Source organism: Lissotriton vulgaris, chromosome 3_1 (assembly GCF_964263255.1).
Source record: "Lissotriton vulgaris chromosome 3_1, aLisVul1.2, whole genome shotgun sequence".
Classification (NCBI taxonomy): Eukaryota; Metazoa; Chordata; class Amphibia; order Caudata; family Salamandridae; genus Lissotriton; species Lissotriton vulgaris.
The window spans coordinates 983,352,930-983,380,221 of record NC_141689.1 but is presented as its reverse complement, the minus strand read 5'-3'; the positions used below and the strand labels follow the sequence as shown (position 1 = coordinate 983,380,221).

General features: G+C 43.0%; 1 protein-coding gene across 4 annotated transcripts in view; it reads right to left on the bottom strand.

Moving 5' to 3' along the window:
* LOC147727294 (protein prune homolog 2-like) overlaps positions 1-27,292 on the bottom strand; it is a 1,486,257-nt gene that overhangs the window by 505,990 nt on the left and 952,975 nt on the right. For all 4 annotated transcript variants that reach the window (XM_086961350.1, XM_086961348.1, XM_086961347.1 and 1 more), the window contains exons 8-9: positions 19,487-25,733; positions 18,409-19,201 (exon numbers count right to left, since the gene is read on the bottom strand). In XM_086961350.1, the coding sequence (XP_086817476.1) occupies positions 18,409-19,201; positions 19,487-25,733 (7,040 nt within the window). The remainder of the gene's footprint in view (positions 1-18,408; positions 19,202-19,486; positions 25,734-27,292) is intronic.

The following is a 27,292-nucleotide window of genomic DNA, read 5'->3' as shown; positions in this document are numbered from 1 at the left end:
TTTCCACTTTTAATATTGTTTGAAACATATACCAGATGTTGGAGTGGGGGAAAAGAAGTATTTCTTAGTGGTACTACTGCAAAAGCGCACCAAGCGGTACACTTTTGTGTCAGGGTATTAATTTGCATGGAGCCTGTGAAGGTTCTTCAACCAAATTATCCTGCCACCTGCAAGGTTCTCCGGCAGCAGTGATAGATCCAATTTTTAGGCAGCTTTCAAACTGGAGCTATATAATGTTGAATGATCACAGCTGTTGTGGAATGTTGCCAGGAATAGCTTATCTTGTAACTGTGTCAGCCAAGGTCACTTGTTGTATGCAAGTATTGTTTCCTAAAGCTAAGACAGACGGGGAGTCACCGTTATGGCCTTCACTGAACATCTCTTCTATTCGAATTGATACTTTAAGCAGAATGAAAGCCATTCTTTTACAAAAACCGGTTCCACTGACCTCGTCAAAAGAGACGTATTAACTACAAGTTGCAAGGTCCTCTGCAGAGATACATGCTCTTTTATCCACAAACTGCCCCATACATTTCGCAGAAATGTTAGGTCGTATCTTAAACATATCTGATACCAGTGGTATTGTACATGTATTTAAGAGCTTTTTCGGGACTGTTAGCACCCATTGTAGCAGTCCTATGCATTTTTCCAAATTTCAGCGGCCTGCCTCTCATTTTGGGACTCATAGCAGGAATACTATTCTTGTTCCTTCTGTTCCAATATGGCAAGTCCAGTCACCAGCGGCACCCAGATTACCATAGAGAACACGCTCCTTGCAATGAAGCGTCGTGAGCGCGTGATATAGATCTTGGGCCTGGCTTGTTTAAGAGATCTGAATACCACGTGGTTCCTATCATTCCGACCAATCTGGCAAGATTGCATCTTACCTGTTCTACGATGCCTGCTATGTGGAGAAGAATGCGTGTTGGACATCTGTCTAACACTTCCATCAGCACTGCTAACGGATGTTGATACTTTGCTTGGTTCGGTAACGTCTCATGCACTGTGTAGTCCCCAGTGGCTACGAATCCTGATGACGGCATTCATTGAGGTCTCACAGACGCAATCTTCTGACGGTGAGATACGTGGATTGACAGGAACACAGGTACAATCTCCATCTCCTTCGAACATTGCTAATGCGGCTAACACTGACGGCGATGCTTCACATTTTTGTGCAATCGGTTTACTTAATGAAGTGGTCCAACTTTCACCTACTGTGGTAGACAAATTATTTACCAGCTTAGGAGATTTGATGTTTTCTCCGAACAACGAGAATGACTTTTGAATTTAGCACACAACGTTCTACGGGACTCTGTATTCGACCTTCACTTCTCAAAACAAAAACTTCCAACTTCAGAACTCTATTTTTATGCGATTTGACTTTTTCCAAAATGTAACTTTTTTTGGGCACAAAGTAATCTGCTTAAAGTAGAACTATTCTTAGAGAACAAGAATTATTTGAAACCCTTCCAAGTGACAATATTTGACCTTGTCCACAACCTAAACAGTATATATATTCTGTCATGGAATGGTCTCAACCTTTTCTTCTGTATTTAAGAGCCATTTCATAAATGTACTTTCATGATTCATTCAGATAGCATTTCCAATGTCATACTAATGCTTTGAATGAAAATATTGCTTTTAAATGTGTACAGCACAAATGCTCATCTTTCGTGTACAACCACTTTGAATGCATTTTATGTATTTTGGGAGGGTTATTAAGACATAATGCTTTAGATATGTTTTAAATGCTTTGAATTTAGTAATATCGAACATAATAAAGTGGAGTGGGTGTTGTGTAGCATTTTAGAATCCAAGCGTAATTTACTGATTCATGCCCTTATATAGGTATAATTCACATTGCCCTTATATAGGCATAGAAATCATGCCCATGTTTAGACATAACCCATCCAGTCCAAATACAGGCATGGCTACTTTCACTTGTTCCAAAAAGCCACAATGATTTCTTGGAAAACTCGGCTTCAGCAGTCAGGGACATCCCCGTGCTTGAATATTGATTTGTCCTAGAAATCATGGAGTTTTCAAAGCACTACCATTCCCTTGGGGTCCTTTGGTGACGTTATTATGTCCGACTTTACGTCAAACCAGGCACCTTCAAGGTATAAATATGCTTACACTTGCCCTAGCAAGCGCACAGTGGTTCGGAGTAGCTAGACTATCTACTTGCCCGACGCAGCTCGCTACAGCAAGTGCTGAAGGAAGCCGACCCTCCAGCTGACGCACTGACAGAGAGGCTGCCTTTCTCTCGCTGAGAATCCAGCTCCAGTGTTTCCAAGCTACCCTCGTGGGGTGTTTGGAAATCAAGTCCCGAGACAGATACATCAGACCTCCTTCATTCTAAAACCAAGGTACGGAGCTGATTAGACCCTAAGAGAAATCTTTGATAGATTCTTGGCAAAGAAACTAAGCCTTTGCTACACCACACTTACTTCTTCCCTCGTACTAGACAAGGTTAGGTACTTTGGGGTAGGCGTATTTTAGAAGCACCAGTTGAGTACTTTTAGCCTTTGTTATTTATATATGTATTTTATGGCTTAGAAACCATACCAAGCTTTTACAGTATTATTTTATAATACTCTTCTTGCTGTACGTATTATACTTTACAGCCAGTATTACAATTGTAGCAGTTCATTTCTTTTGCATGAGAAAGAAGACTGTTCAATAAATCCTTTTATTGAAAACGCCTGTCACTTTATTTCTCTGCACCTCTGATGAAACGAAGCATGCACGATTGACTGAGTAAACTATCAATCTATTGTTTCCACGACTCTGAAGATGCGTTTTATCATGGGGAAACAAAGTTGTCATGTTTATGCGGTTGTCAGAAATGAATCCCTTCTTGTGTATTCGAGAAAGTTTCTAGTGACCTCTGAGCTAGCTGGCACTCACAATTCAGTCTAATATATTTGATAGAGACCTAGTCGACCTCAGTCCTACGTCACTACTATAGGATATATTATTCCAATGCGCAGAGCCTATTGGGAATATAGGAACTACACTACACACTAGGCTTTCACTGCCGAAGCATTACCCATGTATACCATGGACACAACACTTCCACTTCTGGAGCATTACTGGTGTGTATACCATGGCACACTATGCTTCCACTTCCGAAGTATTACCAGTGTGTATACCATGGACACTAGGCTTCCACTTCCAGAGCATTACCAGTGTGTACACCATGGCACCCAAGGCTTTTACTTCTGGAGCATTACCCGTGTGTATACCATGGCACACTACGCTTCTACTTCTGGAGCATTACCCGTGTGTATACCATGGCACACTAGGCTTCCAATTACAGAGGATTACCGGTGTGTATATCATGGCACCCTACGCTTCTACTTTTGGAACTTTACCTGTGTGAATACCTTGGCCTTAATGCTTCCACTTCCGGAACATTACCGGTGTGTTTACCATGGCACACTACATTTCCATTTTTTTAGCATTACCATTGGGTTTATCATGGCACATTAAGTTTCCACTTCCGGAGCATTACCAGTATGTTTACCATGGCACACTATGCTTCTGAAGCATTACCGGTCTACATACCATAGAACACTACGCTTCCACTTCCGATTACTGGAAATGCTCTACTAACAGAGCATTACCGGTGTGTTTCCAATGGCACACTATGCTTCCAGTTCTGGAGCATTACTGGTGTGTATACCATGGCATACTACGCTTCCACTTCCGGAGCATTACCGGTGCGTGTACCATGGACACTATGCTTCCAATTCTGGAGTATTACCAGTGTATACCATGGTACACTAGACTTTTAATTCCAGAGTATTACCGATGTGTATACCATGGCACACTACACTTCCACTTTTGGAGCATTACTGGTGCGTTTACCATTGCACACTACGCTTCCACTTCAGGAGATTACCGGCTTATACCATGGCACACTAGGCTTTTACTTCTGGAGTATTACCGATGTGTTTACCATGGCACACTATGCTTCCTATTCAAGCATTACCGGTGTATACCATCATACACTAGGCTTTTACTTCCGGAGTATTACCGATGTGTTTACCATGGCACACTGCACTTCCAGTTCGGGAGCATTACCAGTGTGTATACCATGGCATACTGCCCTTCCACTTCTGGAGCATTACCGGAGTGTATACCATGGACACTGTGCTTCCGATTCCGGAGCATTACCAGTGTATACCATGGTACACTAGACTTTTAATTCGGTAGTACTACCGGTGTGTATACCATGGCACACCACACTTTCGGAGCATTACCGGTATGTATACTATTGCACTCTATGCTTCAACTTTTGGAGCATTACTGGTGTGTTTACCATGGCAGACTACGCTTCCAGTTCCGGAGCATTACCGGTGGGTATACCATGGACACTATGCGTCCAATTCTGGAGCATTGCTGGTGTATACCATGATATAAAAGGCTTTTACTTCCTGAGTATACCTGTGTATAGCATGGCACACTTGGCATTTACTTCCGGAGTATTATCAGTGTGTATACCATGGCACATTATACTTCCACTTCCTGAGCAAGCATTACCGGTGTGTATACCATGGCACACTACGCTTCCACTTCTGGAGCATTACAGGTGTGTATACCATGGACACTATGCTTTCAGTTCCGGAGTATTACCAGTGTGTATACCATGGCACACTACACTTCCACTTCCGGAGCATTACTGGTGTGTATACCATGGACACTATGCTTCCAATTCTGGAGCATTACCGATGTGTATACCATGGACACTGTGTCTCCAATTCCAGAGCATTACCGGTGTGTATACGGTGGCACGCTACACTTCCACTTCGGGAGCATTACCGGTGAGTATACAATGGCACACTAGGCGTTTACTGCCGAAGCATTACCCATGTGTATACCATGGACATAACGCTTCCACTTCTGAAGCATTAGCGGTGTGTATACCATGGACACCACGCTTCCATTTCCAGAGCATTACCACTGTGTATACCATGGCACACTAGGCTTTTACTTCTGGAGCATTACCCATGTGTATACCATAGCACACTATGCTTCCACTTCCGGAGCATTACCTGTGTGAATACCATGTCACTCTACGCTTCTACTTCTGGAGCATTACCACTGTGTATACCATGGCACACAAGGCTTTTACTTCTGGAGCATTACCCGTGTGTCTACCATAGTACACTACGCTTCCACTTCCGGAACATTACCTGGGTGTATACCATGGCACATTACGCTTCTACTTTTGGAGCAATACCGGTGTGTTTATCATAGCATACTACACTTCCACTACTGATTACTAAAAATGCGTAACTTCCAGAGCATTACCGGTGTGTTTACAATAGCACACTACGCTTCCAGTTCCGGAGCATTACCGGTGTGTATACCATAGACACTATGCTTCCAATTCCGGAGCATTACCGGTGTATACCATGCTACAACAGGCATTTACTTCCTGAGTATTACCGGTGTGTATACCATGGCACACTACGCTTCCACTTCCAGGGCATTACCAGTGTGTATACCATGAACACTATGCTTCCACTTCCGGAGCATTACTGGTGTGTATACCATGGCACACTATGCATTTACTTCCGGAGCATTACCCATGTGTATACCATGGCACACTGTGCTTCCACTTCCGGAGCATTACCGGTGTATACCACGGCACATTACGCTTCTACTTTTGGAGCAATACCGGTGTGTTTATCGTAGCACACTACGCTTCCACTACCGATTACTAAAATTGCCTCACTTCCAGAGCATTACCGGTGTGTTTACAATAGCACACTACGCTTCCAGTTCCAGAGCATTACCGGTGTGTATACCATAGACACTATGCTTCAATTCCGAAGCATTAACGGTGTATACCATGGTACAACAGGCTATTACTTCCTGAGTATTACCGGTGTGTATACCATGGCACACTACGCTTCCAATTCCAGGGCATTATGAGTGTGTATACCATGAACACTAAGCTTCGACTTCCGGAGCATTACCGGTGTGTACACCATGGCAAACTATGCATTTACTTCTGGAGCATTACCCATGTGTATACCATGGCACACTATGCTTCCACTTCCGGAGCATTACCGGTGTATACCATGGCACACTAGGATTTTTCTTCTGGTGCATTACCGTTGTGTTTACCATGGCACACTATGCTTCCAAAGCATTATTGGTGTGCATACCGTAGTACACTATGCTTCCACTTCCAATTACTGAAAATGCTCCACTTCCAGGGCATTACCAGTGTGTTTACCATGGCACACTATGCTTCCATTCTAGAGTATTACCGGTGTATAGCATGGTACACTAGGCTTTAACTTCTGGAGTATTACTGGTGTGTATACCATGGCACACTATGCTTCCACTTCTGGAGCATTACCGGTGTGTATACCATAGCACACTAGGCATTTACTTCTGGAGCATTACCTGTGTGTATACCTTGGCACATCTTACACTTTAACCGTCAAAGTGCAAGATGCTGCTTAACGCTGCTGGAGGGAGCGGAGTTGGACAGTTTGACCACATACATATTCCACTTTGGTCTATTTGTTGTCGCTAGTATTGCAGCAGTCTGCTATGAACTGCTTTTCTCTGTGGCCAGTATTAAAAAGACTAATTGCACAGCACCAGCCCAATTAATGAATATGCATGTGATTGAACTTCTGCAGAACATCCTGATTAAAAAAAAATACAGACCGACGTGAATAGGTACCTACTGTATGAGAGGGTAATAACTGGGGCCACGAGAATTATGTGGCAGGGGAGGGCAAAATATGCAGCAAGGTTGAGTAAATTGTGTGGCAAGAAAAGGAAAATTATGAGGCACAATGCCGCACATTTTCTGACTGTATTACTTCAATATTTTGCCATTTTGTAAACATGCTAACACTGTCCCAGTCTAACACCCAAATATAGCAATATGCAGAAGATAGGTGATCAGTCAGGCTTTGCAAAGGGCTTTCAGCAGCGCTGAAATGAAATGCATGGGTTCTCGACTTTCCACTTCCAAGCAGTGCCACATACTCCAGTCTGTGTTAAACTAAGATAAGCCCACGTGATGTGACATTACATTAAACAAATCTGTGGCTGGGCCATGGGGTGAACAACGAGGAGGAAAGATTGCGGGCTTTCTCCCCTGGTCTGTTTCCTGTTGTAAATAGATTCCATTTTGTGTGTGGCATCTGCTTTTGGTGAATACCATTCCTGTGTATCAGTGCCTTCTCTGGGTTCTTAGGTCTTCACGATCTGGCTAAGGAGAAGGCTTATGTGTGGCCCTGTGGGACATTTTAAGTCATGACTATGGCCACTGCAAAATATTCTAAAGGAAAACATCACAAAGTAATTGAAACATATCTGTTAAGGAGCTTAAGTAACCGTAGCACAATAAAAATAACTGAGCTCTACAATAAAAATGCATTGAATGGAATCATGTTATGTGTCCTGGAGGGGAAACGACCTTAACAACGCGGTCAAAACACAGTACATTTAGATTGCTGCTTTTACAACGCAAGTTGTTACCATTGCAACACCTTCCCTACTGTACGCAGGCTAAAGTTGGAATAGTAAATCATACTATTCCTAAGTCCAGCGCCCTACAGCGCAAGTCGTTGTAACGACTTTCGTTGTAAAAACAGCGATGTAATGTACAGCAATCTAAATGATCGCATTGTTACATTATGCATCCGTTCTGGAGTATTAATGTTCTTCCCAAATTAGCTGAGATTTAATTTAAAAAACTTAATTTATGAATTTCAATTTTTTGTTATATAATGTTATAGCCTGCTTGCAGAGCGGACACATTCATATGAGTTACCATGCTACAAAATCACTACGGATAACAGAAATATTTTGCAATACACAACTTAAATGCTCAAATAATAATACAACATTTGGGGGGAAAGATGGGGCCCTGAGATGTACAATAACGTATAGGGTGCCCTACTGCCTTGTAATGTTTATTCCTTGCTATCTCGTGTCCAGCCTGACAAATCACAATCATTTTTATTTTCTCAGTAGATTTCATTTTTAAAGGTAAAGCATTAAATAAAGAAATATGTGAGGTACTCAGCATTGTAATCTCAAAGTCTGCTATGATATATACACACATACATCCCACCAACAAACATCATATCAAAACTCATCACTACATTCCACAGCATGCCAGTGCCCATACGTCACTACACTAAGCAAAACTTGCACACAAACTTTATAATACTAAGCACAGCAGCTACATTGCTTTACAACATACCATAAAAATATTGCCAATATAGCTGGCTAAGCACTTATAATGTCCCAAAGGCGAGACATATTGGCTAAGCCAATGCTTGTTTCAGATAGAAGTCAACTGGCCAATCTCAGCTGTATCAAGTACTCAGCAACATCTCAAAGATGCTTCTATTAAGGGGAATTAGCTAACTGCTTGGGTGGGGCAATACTTATGGGCCGTGCAATTAAATGGAACTTTCATGCTTTAGCTTATTTAAAATCTTCTTTAGATTTTAAAATAAGTCGGGCCAGTGCTTGTTTTATTTTTTGTTTATAAATGACATTGACATTGTTTATTCAGTTCTGTCTGGCCCTCTGGAGGGATTTGTTTGATATGCTTTGCTACCTCACAGTAAGCAAGAGTACTTGCAGGTAGTAATTGTTTCTGCTCTGTTCTGTTTTGTTTTGTGTTGGTCCGCCTCAGCCGAACTCGGAGTGACTTCTTTTACAGCATGATTAACTCTTTCATCAGCCTTCCTTCTGAGTTAAGGCTTTGTTAAATCTAAACCTCTGTTATAAATTAAGTTTAAAATTAATTTTTATAATAGTTTATACAAATGTTAAAGGCAGTGCTTAATTTGTAAAATATTAAGTGCAGGTGCTCGACGCCCCTCCCACCCTCCTCCCGCCCAGCCCGAAGTATGTATAAAAATGACAGTATCACCCGTCCGCGCAGCGGGCGGGCGCAGCGGGCGCGCCGGCGGCGCGCCGGAGGCGCGCCAGAGGCAAGCCCGTCTGCGCCCGTCCGCGCCGGACACGCGCCTAGCGCCATACCCCCTGTGTCATGCCATACCGAAGGGATTACATACACCGCTGATGAAATCCGCAAGCTGAATCCCGGACCACTGACGATTTGCAGTCTACATACTCCAGAGAATCTTGTAGATCAAGCCACCATCAGCTGTAGGAGCTGTAAAACCACTATTCCCCTCATTAATGACAAAGTTAAACACCTGATCGACGGTACCACTACGCATCCCACTACATTTATCGCCCTCATTAATGCTCGCTCTTTGGCTAAGCATAGGCAGGACATTGCTGATTTAATTACAGATCACGCAATAGACATCCTTTTTATAACCGAGACCTGGATGGATGATACATCCGAGCCTGACCTTCAGGTAGCTGTACCGGAAGGCTATAAGGTGCATAGGCAGGACAGACAGGGGGGAAAAAGAGGAGGTGGCCTGGCTATCATCACACGGGTCATCTTCCCAGTTAGACTCTCCCCGGTACCATCGTCGGCATGCGAGGCGCTGCACTTTGCCATTAAACTGAATGCGTCGCACAATTTTAAGGGAGTGCTTATCTACAGGCCACCAGGACCTCGCTCAGAATTTCTTTCCACCTTTACCTCCTGGTTGGAACCCTTAGCCATTGAGGATTCCTTTATGGCATTAGGAGACTTAAATTTCCATCTGGACAGGACAGATGAGGCGGATACACTAACGTTACTAGGAGATTGTAACACACTGGGCTTAACCCAGTACATAAAAGCTCCAACACATGACGCAGGACACACCCTGGACGCTATCTTTTCTAACATCAGTGATCTGGAGGTATCTAAAATCTTGCCGCTTACATGGACAGATCACCATGCTATTTTCTGTCATCTACCGTTCAAACGATCCAAACCGGATAAACAGGCCCATCATCAAAATAAATTTAGAGTATGGAAGGACATCGATGACGAAACCTTTAAGATGTCCCTGTCCAACACTTGTCCGAATATCCCGTCTGACCCCACCGAAGCAGTGGAGCAGTATCTTAACTGGGTAGGCAAGGCGGTAGACATGCACGCTCCTTTCAAAACCATATCAAAAAACAGAAAGGTGCCTTCAGCACCGTGGTACTCAAAAACCCTTAGACAGCAAAAACAGATTTGTAGAAATAAGGAAAGAACCTGGCGTAAAACATACGATAACTTAAGTAAAGCTCAGTATAAAGATGAACTCATCATGATGAACTCATCATCTATAAAAAAATGATTCAGGAGGTAAAAAAGGACTACTTCGAGCAGCAAATTAAGCAATCAAAAAATTCGAGTCGACAACTGTTTGAAGTAGTTAAGACTCTGGCAGGGAAGGTGGTAGATCTGAATCCTCTTCACACTCAAGAATTCTGCAATAACTTAGCAGATTACTTTTTTTCAAAAGTAAACGATATATATGCAGAATTCTCGGTTATTCCATCAAACACCAGCACTTATCCTAAATCATCAAAAAATAGCATGGACTGTTCGTTTTCCCAATTTAGGGATATGACGAATCAGGAAATAGGAGATATCATGAGACTGGTTAAAACAGGTTCATCCTTAGATCCCTGCCCCCCTAAAATTTTTATTCCAGTAACTGATGTGGTGAGCAAAGTCATAACCCCCATCTGTAACGCCATGTTCCAATCGGGGATCTTCCCAGATAAGTTAAAAAACACTCTGCTGAAACCCTTACTGAAAAAAACTGGTCTTGATAAAACAACTCTCAAAAACTACAGACCCATTGCTAGCCTACCCTACCTGGCTAAAATTGTGGAAAGAGCAATGAATGTTCAACTAGCCGAATATATTGAGCAAAACAATCTCCTGGATGAATCGCAGTTTGGATTCCGGAAACTTCATGGGACGGAGACTCCCCTCATTAAGGCCGCCGATGATATTAGAACCATTAGGGACCAAGGAGGGACAGCTATACTGGTCCTACTGGATCTCTCGGCGGCCTTCGACACGGTCAATCACACCGTTCTGATTGACCGTGTCGAGGAGATGGGCATTTGCTCAAAGGCCAAAGAGCTTCTGGCATCATTCCTGTCCAATAGAACACAGGCAGTGACATTGGGCGCATTTCAATCCCCTCAGCTCGCCCTCCCATGTGGCGTCCCGCAAGGCTCATCCCTAAGTCCGACACTCTTTAACATCTATGTGTCGGACTTAGCAAGGGTGATCAAGAACTACCGGATGAGCCTTACCTCCTACGCCGACGACACCCAACTGGTGATCGCTATCAAGAACAACGGTGAGGAGGTTGCCGCCAGATTCCAAGAAGGCATGCTTGCCATCAAGGAATGGATGTCTGAAAACTGCCTGCGTCTCAACTCGGAGAAAACCGAGGTAGTGATCTTTGGAAATTTATCACCACAGTGGTCCACTCTTTGGTGGCCGACACCCCTCGGAGCCCCTCCAGAACCAGTAAAAAAGGTCAGGAACTTAGGCATTATATTTGACGACAATCTCAATTTTTCCAACCATGCCAACCAGGTTGCGTCGTCTGCTTTCTACAAGCTTAAGATCATTAAAAAAATCCTGCCCTATCTCCCTGAGAGTGCTAGGAAAACAGTGGTGAGCTCCTTAGTACTCTCTTCACTCGATTACTGTAACGGACTGTTTGTAAACGCCCAGGCAAGGGTGGTGGCCAAACTCCAGCTTATACAAAATGCGGCCGCAAGGCTACTAGCTGGTATTCCCAAGTTTCAGTCCACCAAGCATGCGATAAGAAATTTCCACTGGCTAACAGTGAGAAATCGCATCAGATTCAAGACCCTATGTCTCACCTACAAAGCTCTTAAGGGTCTCGGACCAGCTTTTCTCAAACGAAAACTTCATTACTATTCACCAAAAAGATCCTTACGCTCCGAACACAGTCACCTACTGGTAGTGCCACGCACCAGGACGGTGACATGGGGCGATAGAAGCTTTACCAACGCTGCAGCCAAAATCTGGAACATGCTCCCAAAGGAAATAAAACTGTCACCATCGTTACTTCAATTTAGAAAATTGGTAAAAACCTGGTTATTCGATCAATAATCCGCTCAGTAACAATACGTTTGAAGGCAGATACCTCCTTATTCTGGGATTTTCAGCAAAATTATAGCGCCAAGACACCCATGGGTATACGCCGCGCTTTATACATTTTTAAAATAAATAAATAAATTATATTTAGGAGACCACACCCACCTCCTCTATTGGATCCACCCACTTCCTCCAGTGGCTCCACCCACTCCCTCTACTGGCTCCACCCACAGCCACAACTAGCACTGCTGAAAGACAGATTTAATACCCAATCAGAATTTCAGCGAGCGACTGACTAGAAGAAGAAAGATCTTTCCTCCCAATTGTGACAAACATTGCCTGATGGTGAGCTATGCAAGAAAGCTGGGCAGTGATCAGTGTGCTGCATAATTTTCATGATGGAGCCCTGATCTCATCAGATAAAGGCCCTCTTCCACCACTACCGTTCCCCAAGGGTAATACCCAACCATCTTTGACAGCTCTCTATTGAGGCAGAAGACCTACCATCTCACTAGGAGTAGAGATAGAAGAGAATTTCTGCAACCCACTAGCGAGAGTCAGAGCCCTCAGCACTACATGAACACAGTAGAAATCACCTATAGCAACCACTAGGCCACTGTGGCATAACATGAATTACTGCTAAGTGGCCTACATCATGTTTGACCCTCAAACAGTTATGTGTTTTAGCTAACTCTGTCTCTAACACCCCGAATAAAAAATATCATTTGGAGCTTCACACCCACACTGTGCGCAAACACCATCCGTAGTCCCTTTCACACACCACATGCATTGATCTTCTGAAGCATGTGTTAGTGACGAGAAACAACTGTTGATGTTACATTTCATTTATAATTTATAACATTTTCAATGTGTTTTCTAATTACCAAGACAGCATAGACTATCATTCCTGGCATTAAGCAGAGGTTAATTTTATGACTTTTTGTGGGTCAACCTATCAACGATTGTGGCTGTTTCTTGAGTGGACTTTCACACTCCTCAACCAACAACCCAATTTCTCAATACCAGTTGAAATCTTAATAATTAGTACTATCCCTAGTTGCATAATACGGCACTGAAGAATAAAAATAAACCAATGTGTGTTTACATTTGCCACAAATAGGGTTTTTGTTATGTTACTCTTTATTTCAGGGTCTGATAGCTACTACAATATGAGAAGAGTATCAAACTGCCAGGATTTTTTACTCCCCTTCATTCCATCCAACTTAACAACACACTTGTGAAGGCTGTTGATCTGTAGGGCCAACATTCTATCGGCATAATGCCGTTTGTAAGTGGTACAGAAGAAATACCGTATTTAAAAAAAATATATGAAGAAACAAAAAAAAAGTTGACCAGGAGCACAAGAGGTACCACTTGTAAACAGAAGTTTGTTGAAATACCCTTGCTCAAGCTCTTCACCTTATTTTAAGGCAACAATATATTTATGTAAAGGGACAGAATGTATGCATAGGAAAAAAAAGAAAAACCTTAGATACGAAATATCTGAGTACTGTGGAAATTCTCATAAAACATGAAAAAGCAACATATATATTTAATTATGGTCATTGTAGTTATCGATTTGTTAACACATGAATAAGCGTTTGGCTGCAGCACACTCACAGAGTGCATTTTGGACATACATCATGGATTCATCTATTGGCTGGTGGGATTTAGGGGTGTGGAAAGATATTTTTAAGCACTGATCTGGAATGCAAAGTTTGTGGTTAGTCCATGGAAGTTGTGATTAGTAATGTGTTCTTAGGAAAAACTGCATCCAGTTTTTTTGTTTTATGTTACTATCAAGTAGATGTGATCGTTCTTGGGGGTTTTGTTTGGGTTTCATAGCGCTTTTTCCTTTCTCTCCCATCTTTGGGAGTCTCTCTACCCTTGTATTTGAAGTGAAGAAGGTAGGACTAAAGGTGGGGATCGCTTGCTTTTTTTGCCATCAGAAATGTAGAAAAATCTAAAAGCATAGCGCCGTTCGATGAGCTTCGTTCGCTACCAGCTCGCTCCTTTGCACCGACAAACCTCAAAAACAAAGGATCAGTTTAATACAAAAACAATGCATCTACCACTGCACTGCCTGTATAAAAACAATGGCAATGCAGTTTACATCTTATACACTTTCACGGTTCTGGAAGCAAACAACAGGTACATTGAAAAGACCATACTTTTTCTACTAACTCTCTTCAACTAAGCTGTGATTTGCGAGCAACTGACCCTGTCAATCACATCATTTTAGACAACTCTTGCCAAAGAGGGCTGCAGCCAGGTTCTAAAACTGTACACATTTGAGCGCATTTGGAAATCGAAGGGTGTCTTTTCAAAACTACGGCTGCCCTCACCTTTTCTTTAACCCGTTGCATGCTCATGACGGAGCCGCTCCGTCATGAGTCGCGGGTGCGCTGTGCTCATGACGGAGCGGTTCCGTCATGGCCCTGCCGCTGCGCCTGCGCGGCGCGTTCTATTGAGCGGGCGGTGCCATGACGGAACCGCTCCGTCATGAGCACAGCGCAACCGCGGCTCATGACGGAGCGGCTCCGTCATGAGCATGCGAGCGCCGCTCGGCCCCCCCCCCCCCAGCGCTGTGGCGGAATTGCCGCCGCAGCGAAGGGGTTGAAGCGTATTTGAGATGACCAGCAGGAGGCACCTGTTGCGAGTTCTTGGAAGAAGCAGCGCTCATTTTCTATTTGACAGATGATAACTTTTCTGGGAGTTCTTGATGGGCCAAAAAAAACTAACTGCTCATTTTACAAAAGAAGGCTGTGATCAGCTGGGCAAAGGTGCCAGTAGACATGTTTTATGGGGAAGTCAACGAATCAGGGCTTGGGTATCCAGGAAAAGTGTATGAGTATAGAAATGTGTTTGGCTTGCTGGCATCCAAACCAAATTGGGAACAGGACAGGTACGTGCATTTATTTTTAATATTTACTGGGCTGAGGGCAGGGAGAAAAATCCAATAGACCCGGCCCTAAGATATAAGTGCCAGTGCTAAGCACCAGAAAGCACTGGCACAAATTAACCACTGGTTAAAGGTATACTGCCACATCTTATTTATTACGTTAAGATGACTTCCATTCAAATAGTGAGCACATGAAATAATGAACCCACTATTCATATCATTCAATAAAAAGTCCAACCTATCCATTTCATTAGCCTCAGCTACAGTGGCTGGTCCATTCTTAAAAAGTTCAACACATTTGAAGAAAATATGGTCCAAGCCTTCGCACTCAACCTTGCAAACCGTACAATAAGAATGTTTAAAACCCTGCACACGCCAATTCTAATGGTCATAAGCTGCAAAGGTATCCTACAATAGATGTAAATATATTGTTGTTTGTTCTGAGTGAAAAGGGGACGCAGATCAAGCAAGTATGAATCATGCAGCTGGGCCATCTAAACTTAAGGCATCCGCATAAAGGGGCATATATGGGAGCAATACCTGCACCCCTTGAACCTTGTCATCTCGAGGATAGAAGGGAGCACACAATTCAATGGAAAGTATTCGAGTAAGACCAGTAACATAATCTGAAAGCATAATTAAAAACATCTGCAGGTAATTGGCTACCCACTGCAGAGAAGAGGAAAACTAGCATGGGAAGTGAAATGTATTAGTGAAATGAATTACTTATCAAACGCTGCCACAACAAAAGTGTCATATGCCCACCCAATAGGTAGTCTAACCCTGTTGACATAAAATATAAAAACAATAAACCCCATCTAATTCACAGTGCTAAATTAAGTCTATAAAAAGAGGCTATCTCCTTTTACTGACGTATTTACGAAGTGTTAAACATTTGTAATACAGATTTCATTATATTCAGGCAATTTCTGAGGATGTTATCTTTCCCGAAGGCTAATAATCTGTCCTTCATAGTCATATATTGCACATTTTTATAGCAATTATATTTTCAGAGCAACACTATTCTTGACCCAGAGCATTGCATCATTACCTAGATTTCATGCTTTGCTGCCATTTCTGTATATTCCTTCAGTTGTCTGTTGCTATCAGGGTTAATTGTTTGAAAATGGAATCCCTCCTTCCGGACAAAAATATGGTAGATCATGTGAATATTTTTGCCATATATAGCACCCTGTGGTAGGGTTCATGTAACCAGTTTATTTTGTATTTCTTCGTTTGATTTGTGACCAGCTTGATATTCATGAATAAATGCATGGAGAACCGATTGACTGCTGTCTACACAAGCATTGTAAACAGCCAATATGTCTCAACTTATGTGAGTGCCAATCTAACGCCTTTGCAGCTTGACTGATTGAAAACAATTAACAACATTTCAAAATATTGGAGGAAAAGTACATCTCAAACTGTACATTGAATTCAATATTTTCAGTTTTATAAATGGCATGGTTTGTTTTTCAAATACTTTTTATTCAGGAAACTCTGAAGACAATAAAAAAGAATAAGGAAGGTTTAACGAAATGATTGCCAAGGCCTAATTTGTTTTCCAGAGGACTCAAAACTGAAAAATGCTCCAGTACCCAGGTCATCTGCAGTAGCCCTGGGAACAGAATTATGGGCCTCCAGAAGAAGAGGCATCTCCTTTTCAGTCAGGTGAATTACACCTTCTGCCAAAGAAGTGTGACTGGGGGTGAGTGTCTGAAAAGTACCATTCATCATCTCTTAGTGTTTGCTTTGTTCGCCCTAAGTTGGCAGGGTATGCCCAGACGTGGGTCCCTTGCTCACTTTGCCCTGGATTCAAGCTAGCCTGGCTGATGAGGGGAGTTACCCCGAAATCCTTCCCAGGAGGCTTGTTTCTGGTCCAGGGAAGACATGGCTTAGCAGTTCAGGCTGGACTTTTCCCATGAGGCACAGGGTCAAGACTGATTTGCATATAGATGGCTCTGAACTGAGGTGGCAAAGTGAGCTAAAGAAATATGATGGATTCAACGCAGATCTGTGACTGGGGTGAGCGCTCCGTCCATCATCTCTTTGTGTTTGCAATGAAGTGACTGTAGCAGTCACACTGCCCCAGCACCATACAATAAAGTCTGCCTTTTAGTTTTAGCCTTGCAAAAATATACCTGTTGCTGTACTTTTACAGACAAGCTGGGAGGAGTGTGGAGCTACACAGAGCACAAGGGCCGGTATTTGCGGGGTGAAGCATCACACAAGTGAGAGATTAAAAAACACATGCCTGACATCTTTTTCAAATTAAAAGGCATATTTACAAGGAATTGGCGTAGGGCAGCATCACAAAAATTTTGCTCTGCTGCCCTGCGCTAATTCAAAAGGACAGGAATACATGGTATTTACAAGATACAGTGCATTTCTGTCTTTCAGCCAGCGCTAGCGCACATTTTGCAGCCGTGCGCAAATGCAGGCCCCGTGCACCATGGTGCAAAGGTGTCTGAGTTGTTGTACAATTGTTTTGTGCTGAAAGGGGTACCTTCCTGCACAAAAACAATTACAATAGGAGTTTTCCTCTTTCTATGTGTGCTGCAGAATGCAGCACATGTGGAAAGGAGAAAAGAACAAGGAGGAATGAAAACATTTCTTCTTGTTACGCCTGCTCAAGGTTTTGGCACTGCCCCAGGTTTGCCTGATGTTGTAAATCTGCTGCAGCATTACATTTCGTGGGTGTTGAGTGGGAACACCCACAGCAACACCCATCGAACGCCTCTTTCATGCAAAATGAAGCAAGGCAGCAACATGAGCTGCCTTGCCTCACTCCTTATCTATAAGGCCATGAAAAGCCACACAGGGTGGCTTTACATAGCCTTGTAGATATGGTGAATCCCTGTGAGTCACAAGAATGCCACAAAAAGTGATGTTCCTTTGGGGCACAGGGCTTGTAAATATGCCCCTGGGTGAATTTTGGTCAGCAAGTGTCTAGTTTTCCTCAGGGAAAGTTACCTATGGAAACTCCCAATGTAACAAGAAAACATTTTCTAGGATCACCCACACCAGCTGCTAACTTCGCCTTCCCCTACCTTGATCAATCTACACTAAACTTGACTGTATAAAAGAGAGTGCGCTTTATTTTACATTGCAGAATTTAATGATTTAATGAAGATTTATCTAGGAAGGTGGGAAAGTTATTGCTGATAAAAAACAGCTTTTCTTGTGGAGTGTTGTGTCTGCCTTAACTACAGAGGCAAACATTCAGTTTGATAATTGCATGTGTAAAACATGTACTTTCCTTAAAATATTTGAAAATTTGAATATTATGTTTTTTGCCACTAAACATATTCTTGAGAGAGAGGGAAATAAGACAATAAATGAGCGGCGATGAGTGTGTAAGTGTATGTGTCTGTAAACGAGAAAGAGAGAGAGAGAGATCTAGAGGGGGGGGGGGCAAGCAGAGAGGAAAAGAAGGAGATCAGTCGCATTCACTCACCTATTACTTTCACCATTTTCTGTATCAATGTTTTCAGGGGAAAATGTCGTTTCTTCAATTCCTTGTTTGGATTTGGCGCCACCTGCAGGATAGTGCTGAGACAGCAACTCTGATTCTCTGTCAATGTCCCCAAAAGGCAAGCAGGTAGTACTCGTTCTGTTGTCCTTTCTTGGCAAGCTACTCATAGCAACGTGTTCACTCTGCTCACAATATTCCCCTTGAATTGTGGCTGTTACTCGTCCACTCTGTGCCTCAGGGATACAGTGGTTATTCAAAATAATACCCATTTCTTTCTCAGAATGTCCTGCACCCAAGCAGTCTGTTTTTGTTTCAGAAACTTCATTTTGGTTTACAACCCTCGCCCAGCTCTGTTCGTGTTCTACATTTTCCTGGCAGTCCCTCTCAACGCCCAGGTTTTGTCGTTTCACAGAAAAATGCTCCTCTTCTGCCTGATCAGACTCCCAGTGGGGCCTGGAAGCGGATTGGATTTGACATTCATTTCTCATGGAGATTGGCTGAAATGCATCCGAGCAGCCCGCCGATAGGCCTTCTTGATGCTCTCTTTCTTTAGTTAACACCATATCAGTGCCTTCAGAGGAAAACGAGCTTGCTGCTGTCTCCAGGGAGCCCTCACGCCAGCTCTTAGGATCTGAAGCACCAACAACAATCCAGTCATTTGTGTCATCAACAGAGCGTATCCTCGTGCGCCTAGTATCTCTTTCTTCGCCTTCAGGGCTTTTTTCTCCATTCGTTCTGTTCATTTCCACCACAGCAGGAAACCTCCTGCTAGTTTCTGTGGACAAATAAAGAAAGAGAATTTAAAACCAAGTCTTTAAGAAATCAAAATGCACAAAAGTCAGCATTTTGCAATAGATCTGCATTGCTAAGATTCCTCTAGGTCAAAGTGCTATCTATCTCTTTGTCATATGCCTGGTAGAAGTCACGTCACCCCGGGGGTTCAGGGTCCAGGCTCCCACAACGCGACGCTCTGTTAATGTTTGCCAAATGCAAGATTAATATCACTTCCTCAAAGAAACTAGTACAGAGGAGAAATATTTTTATAATAGCAATTTCTTACCGCAAAATGGTCTTCCTCTGCCACCTTCTGGTGAATCAATGCAGTGTATTTGTACATTTGCTTCAAGTTTTTTTAATGCATCCGAGGACAGTGAATTCACTGGATCAATAGTGAACAGTTCAGGCGGAAGCTCGTCGTCGACGACCTCTGCAAAGCTGTAAGGAGGCGTTGATGCGTTACCACCTTCTGTGAGTGGGCAGTATGTCTCCCCTTGCCTCGTGGAGAAGGGAAAAGGCACGGATACTTCACTTTTAGGAGAATAGTGCTCCTCTAAAGACCAACCCCTGGTAACTGGCTTGCCAGCAGCCTCAATAGCACAGGGAACAGAGGCAGGAAGGGTTTTCAATTCAATCTGTGTTTTATCACATTTTTGTGGCCAGCTTTCATTCTCCTGCTCGTTTTCAAACTCATCATCCGCAGTAAATTCATTACTTTCCCTACTTAGAGTGTGTTTTTGCAGATACGTATCTCTGTCCCAATTTCTTTCTTCTTCGTCGTCGCGGTCCAAGAACTTTGATATGACTAGTGCCTCGTCCATGTCTGGCCCACTGCCGGTGAACTCACGCACTATCCCATGTTTTGGGCTCACCCACTGCCTTCCATTCTCGGTGAATAAGGTCTCGGAATTATGGACAATCTCTCCTCCATCTTGACTATCTAACACGTGTCTACTGGCTGGAAAGGCGCCATTCCGCCCGCGCTTTTCAGAATTCACTGTTGGAAAGGAAGTGGTGAATTCTGTCTGACGTTCTGAATTCTCTGGATCAGGAAAAGTCCACTCCTGGCAGAACCCGGGGGTGCTCTCTGAGTGGAAGGCGCCCATTACGTTCTCAAGAGATGACACACATTCCTGTCTAAAAGAGTCTGACACTGCCTCGCAGCCGGGTTCTAGAACCAGGTCATCCTCATGTTCACTACCACTCGTAGTTGATGTCCTAATAAATTCTCTGAATTCAGGCACGCGATGAGCGTTGGGAGAAGCCAATGAGTGCAAAGTTGGTTCAGTAAGAGGTGGCCCTACAGAATTGCTGTCACGCACAACTTTGTAAGATGGTGTTTGGTGCTCAGGGGAGTCGGCTTTTTGGTGGAACTCATCGGGAGTTGTATGATGGTCCTGATCTGCTTCCTCTTCAGACCCTACTGAAGCAAGAGAAGACCGCGCAGACAGGTGCAGAGGGTCATAGTGACGGCACACATCAGGATTGCCTGAGGCTTGCAAGATGCTGCTGTCACCAAAGTGAACCACATCGGGGTTCTCATCATCTGTTTCAAAAGTATAAAAATGTTCCGTATTGTTCCACAGATCTGGTTCCACTGGGACTAATTGATTATATTCTTGCTCACTGTCAGGAAGAATGTCAGGAACAAAGGTAGGTTGCAGTGCCTCATGGTCCCAGCATTCCTCAAATTGTGGCTTGACCATTTGTGATTGGTCCTTTTCCAAGCCGTCTAAATGGCTGACGATTTCGCTATTTTTGGCTGTGTTTGATCGTTCTTCCTGGCACAGACTTGAATTATCACCTTCATTTGATGGAGAGGATGGGGGGCTGATGTTTTCGAACTGTGGGCTTGTAGATTGGCCACACAAAGGGTTTCTGAGAGTCTCATGAGGTGACGTATTTCTTTGTTGATGTTCCTCAGGTTGATGTTTCTGCTCCAGTCCACATCCACCAGTAGCATCCCTGAACTCTTCCCATGTGATATTTTCCTGGTTGCAGATTGTTAATGCAATATATGGCTTTCGATGTAAAATAGAGATTGCCTCCTGACCTGTTTGATTGTTCAGGGTCTCCTCATTGAAACAGGTTCTCTTTTTAAAAACTTCCGGGGTCAGGGGCATTTCTCTACAGGGCGAGCTAATAGATTGCATATGAGTCCGTGAAGAATCGATTTGATCACATTCTGTGGCTGGACCTTGAGTAATATTGGCTTGAGAAATATTGTTTGTTTTCAAAATGGTGTCTGGGCTTGAGCATTTTTCTTCCAATTCTATTGTCTCATCCGAGAAAGGATTCCACCAATCAGAAATTTCTGTTGGAAAACTAGATGTTTTCGCAGTGGTGTTTACTTCTAAGTTTGCCGCACTTACTGCCAATGGTTCGTCCTCCTCTGTGCCGGGAGTCGTTGCTGTGGACTGTTCATGGTACCATCTCGTTACAGGATCTGCTTGATCCACCTCTTCAGGATTGGAAATTGTTTCAGCCTCTACCGCCTGAGTATTAGAGTGCTCTGAATTTTCATTTGTCTCTGGACTTGTTAAAGTAGACTCTGTGTCAACATCAATTTGTGTGTTCCAAATATCCAGGTTTGTAGGCACTTTGTGACTAGTGCTCCAACTGTTGTATTCTTGAAGAGTATTCTCACTGCCATGATGGGGGTGGTCAATTTCATCTTCACATTTTATGTCACTGTTTTTTGGTTGATTCCAGAATTCTAGATTGTCATTAAAAGAAGCAGTGTCCTCTAAGTTAGCTGGAGGGACCGTTTCTGCAGCATCGCTTATATCTGGACTTGACACACTTGACTGTGAATATTCGTTTGATGACCCACTGCAAACAATGTCTTCTTTGCAAGTGCTTCTTCCTTGATCCCCTTGTCGAAACATGTCCTCGGGTTGTGTGAACTCAAGAGCCTCACTACTTCCAGGTCTTGTTCTCATTAATTCATTTCCAACACTCACAGGGTCATTCGAAATATTACAATCTGAGGGATAAATCTGATTTGAGGCTATGCATTCTTTATTGTAAAAAACATTTGCTGTCCCAAAATGTTTAGCAATTTCATGCTCCTCAAGATATTTTTCACTACTTTCTACACTATTTGCCAACGTTTTGTTCTTACTGTGTAGTGTCTCAGAGTTTTCTTCGCAAATGGTTTTCTTCTGATCAATTTCATGCAAATCTGATTCATCTGAAGCATAACTTAACTCTGAGCTAGAAGAAGACCAGGCTTCAGAATTCCAAAACTCGGCCTCATCCAAAACTCCCAAATTAGAACTCTGACGAGCTAAATCCTGCTCCTGCGATTCTTCAGTTATTTGGTGACTCTTTTCAGCTGGCGTAGGTGTAACTTTATCAGATGGAGATCGATTCCAGACATCTGGAGTCACCTGCATTCCCAGTGAACCTTCAACTTTGATCTTTTCACCAATGTCAGTTTCATAAAAATCTCTGTCATCCGTGACTCTTGTTGTAGTTTGGTCATCTCTAGGTTGATCAGCATTGTTAGACACAGCACGTGAAATATTACTACCAAGGTACTGCTCTTTCTTCCATATATCTAAATTTGTGGAATAATCAACTTCTTCTGAAACTTTTTCCTGGGGTGTCATAGCATAAGATTCAGGAACTGCCTGCAGGTCTGTATCCCACATAAACAGACTGTCAGGATTAAGGTTAAAGGGAAGTATTACATTTTCTTCAAAAGGCAAATGAGTCTCATGACCACTTTCCAAGGCTTCCTGCTTGTTCAGGTTATCACTGCTTGGAAGTGCTGCAAACAGACCAGGGATTGCAGCATTTCCCTCTGAATTTGTGTGCAATGGCTGATTTGATAAACCTGCTGAATATGTCCCTTCCATATGCATATCTATTTCATTGCAAGTGGTGAGCCACAAAGCAGCATTCTCTTGGACTGTCTTGGTTGTACAAGGAACATTCTCTTGGCTTGTTAAGATATTTTTCTCTGAGAGCCATGGATTAGATTGTGGCTCTGAAAACCAACTTTCAGAATGCCCCTCCATACAAATACTGACACCAGAAAAAAAGCTGAAGTCTTCAGCCATGTCAGTTACTTCCTCAGGGTGAGGTGTATTGTATAAATCAATATTTTTAGGAGCTGTTGGACTAGTTTCAGTATTTAGATTAGCAGGAGGAGACTGATTATCTGTTTCGCTGAACTTAATTTCTGCAGAATCTTCAGAACTCATCAGACTGTGTTCTTCATCATACAAAAAGCATTTAGAAACCCGCACTTTAGGAAGTTCTAAAGCCTTGTCTCCATTTACTACAGCAGCATCACTGCTTAGTAGGGTTGATTGAACACCATCCTTGGTGGACGAAATCCACTGGTCTACAGTTTCAGAGTTTGATGATTGGTTTTCAGAAGAGTTTTTTCCTTGGTTCTGCCAAAGGTTTGCTTCGTCTGAGCTAGAGCTACTTCTCTCTAACTCAAAAACATCTTGTTTTAATTGTTGGCCATCCCCATTTTCTTTATCATCTCCCATGAAAGTTGGTGAAATGTAGGAGTCGGATGTTGAATAATTGGTGTCCGGTGGAGAAACAACCACATCTTTGCCTATACTGGATGTGCTGAAGTCCAAACATCGATACGTCAGTAGTGGATCTTCCCAAGGACATTGAACCGTCCGTTCTGCATTCCCTGAATTTTCTCCATAAATGTCCCAATCATCCAAGGACTCTTTACATGGTTCTACTGAGTTTACAGAAGGTTTAAGCAACATATTTTGATCTTTTCCCATAAAGTCTGCACTTCCTGGTAATTTGTCAATAACATTGGTATTTTCCACTGTGTGTTGGTCTTCAACTGCGTATTCCATGTCCCAAACCTTTGGAGATGTGTGACTATTTGCGCTATCATTAGCAGGTGTGATATTTGATAAGATGGGTGAGTCTTTTTTAGGGAAAACCCAGTCATCAAGAGTATTCTTTGAGGTTTTAACATCAGCCCCTGGGGCTTTCCAAAGACTATCCATTGCCTTAGTGCTGTCGTCTTCCTCAAATGTTGTCCAGATATCATACTTTGCACTTTCATGTTGAGGCCTTCTGTCGGCAGAATTTCCCCAATGCTCTGATGTTGTATGAAGAGGTTGATCTTGGAACCACATATTGGCAAAGTCATCCATTTGTTGTTTCGATGGTTGAAATGAGTCAGTTTGTAGGGTCTGAGTGTCTTGGTTCTGAGAATCGCCGTAGTTAAAAAGGGGTTGGGAAAATTGAGTCCTTCTTTGATCTGCTTCGACATGATCTAGCTGCTCACCTGGCTTTTGCTGAAACATAGATTGTATGCCTATTTGATCAGAGGTATCCTGTAGTAATGGACTTGCACTATGATCTCTCCCTGAATCGGGGCTTTGAAACACAGATTCTAGTTCACTAGAACTCCAGGCATCAGCAGCATATAAAACATTTTTAGGATTGAGGTCAATCCCATCCCACCATCTGGCATACCTAAATTTGGATTGCGAGTGATCATCTGTGCTAATTTCATTTATTTTATCGATCACATCCAAAGGGCAAAACAAGGGAGGGGCATTATCCAGGGGAGAGCTGTCCACATAACTGTTCACAGGTGTTGGAGGAACTTTTATCTCTGGATTCCTTCTCGTTTCATTAGAGGAGGGGGTATCCTCATCCAGAAAGTCAGTCACACTAGAGTTTTTTTCAGAGCCCCTCTCAGGACTTTCCTGTCTGCATTTATATTCATCATCAAATTCTATGAGGCTGGCATTCTCATTTGTAGCTACTGGTAAATCATTTGAATAAGTAGCCAGGCAATTTACTAATAGAAGCTCCTTTTCATGTTTTTCTGGCATAGCAGGTAGCTGTCCTTCTGATGAATCACTGTGAAAGAAGAAGTCATCTGCCATGGAATAATCTGCTGAATGTGTTGATGACTCAGATCGAATGCCAGATACTGTGATTAGATCAAAGCCAAACAAGTCAAAGTTGTCACTGTTGTTCCTTGACTGCGTTGCCGGCTGCTCCTCTGCTATCGCCCCCTCCGGGATGGGGCTATATGAGTCAAAACCAGGAATAAAGCTATGATGGTGAGGACCAACTTCTGCAACTGGACTGTCATCACTGAGAAAAACTGAGCTCTCTTTGGAAGACCTGCTGCTACGTATGGTAGCTAATCCACTGTCTGGACTGACAAGGTCTACATTAACATCCACCTGCACCTGTACAGATTCATTTGCATCTTGCGGGTTGTCCATAAAATTTACAGAATTTGGCTGTGGTTCTATGTCAGAGCCGTACAGCTCCATGATGCCAGAAGATCCCTGCGAGAGCGGGGCACTCCCAGCTACAGCTTCTGTCGAGGATGTTCTGCTGTTTGGAACCATCTCAGGGCGCCGTCTGTTAATAGCTTCTTTAAGCAATAGGACAATCTGCTCACAGGCAACCAAACAGTTTTCTTGGTGATAAGCCAGGATCTGGTCACATCCATATTCAATCGGCTCCAGCTCCAAGCAAGGACTCTGATACTCTTCCAGTTCACAACAAATCTGCAGAGAAAAAAAATAGATATTTTAAATACATATCATAGCAAAATAGCATTAACACCTTCAAAGACATTTCAAACTATAATTAGAAAATTGAAAAGTTGAGCTCTCCATTGAAGACAATGGCTGGTAGAAGCCCGGAGAGCAACATTCAAATGCTTTTTTTTTTATTTCACAGCTGATGCTGTGAACAAAGGCCTCTGGAGCCTGAAGGGATTTAAGCCATGAGAAAATAAATCACAGAGCCCTAAACTACGCCTTTCTTCGTGATTCTCTACCCTTAATCACCTCATGCAAATCTGAAAAAACCAAGGGAAGAATAGGACACTTCAAAGTGGAAGTAAGCAATGGGTATGCCCACTTACAGTAGTAAAACACTAATGCCTTGATTCTGAGTGGGTCAGAAGAAAAGTGCGATTTATGACATCCGATAAAATCCAGCTCTCCGGATTTCGGAATTCAACATGTGGTATAAACTGTACCTGTTCTGAGTTTTTTTGGAATTATTATGAAGATTTTGATCCTTACCAGACCAAATCCGAATGTCAAAGTAAATACCTTTTTCCCCTTTGAATTCCGGCATGTTTGACCTGATGACATTTAATAAAGGGTCAGGAATTTATCGGGTGCAGTAAATCTCACCCAACCTTGGGATTCTATTCTGTGCTCAAACAGGGGCTTGTGTAGGGGTCACAAAACTCCGACCCACTCAGAATCAGCTCCTTAGCAGGGAGAACTCACACCATTCAAGACAGAAATGATAGATTAAGTGACAATGTATCAAAGGAAGATGAAGGTGTGGAGGGATGTGCCATGCACTGGTACCACAAGGGTGACCACAGCATCTAATTGGACCCAAGTGAGATGCAGGGGAAACTGCTGACTAATAACACACAGGTCAGGAACCCCCCAAAAAAGACTCCTTTTGGATTTGGGAGAAACAAAAAAAATACTGAGGGGGCAGCCAAAACAAGTGGCCTGCTCGGAATTAATTTCAGACAAGAATGTTTCTGCGGACAAGCCATGAGCATTTATGTTTCAATATGTTCTGCCAATGTGACAGCAAACGTTAGCTAGGGTAGGTGGTCTGCTGAGGGATAGAAGGAGGTTGAAATTCCACTCCCCCAGCGAGCTGGTCTAAATGGAAAACCTTGCTGGGCAATGCATATCCACAGATACCCGACTTGCAATGGACAAAAATTAGCGACTGACTGTTATATCAAGCTCCTAACTCACAAAGGGATGTGTAGTAATTTTATACCCAATCCATACACCTTTCCTTACACCTTTTTAGGTGCCGGTTGAATGAACTCAGGAATCATTCTTGACTTCTGTCTATTAGCCAGACACAACGTAAAGACGTGGGGCCTCATTTACAAAGCCATTGCGCTGCCGGTGCATCACTGTTTTTGACATACCTGCGGCGCAGTGGGCCTGCCAATATTTACTAGGCCACGTAAAAGTCACCCTGTGTGACTTTTCATGGCCCTGTAAATATGGGCCCCTTTCATGCATTACTCTGCGTTTAAGGGGCGTTTCATAGTTGTTGCTGTGGGTGTTTC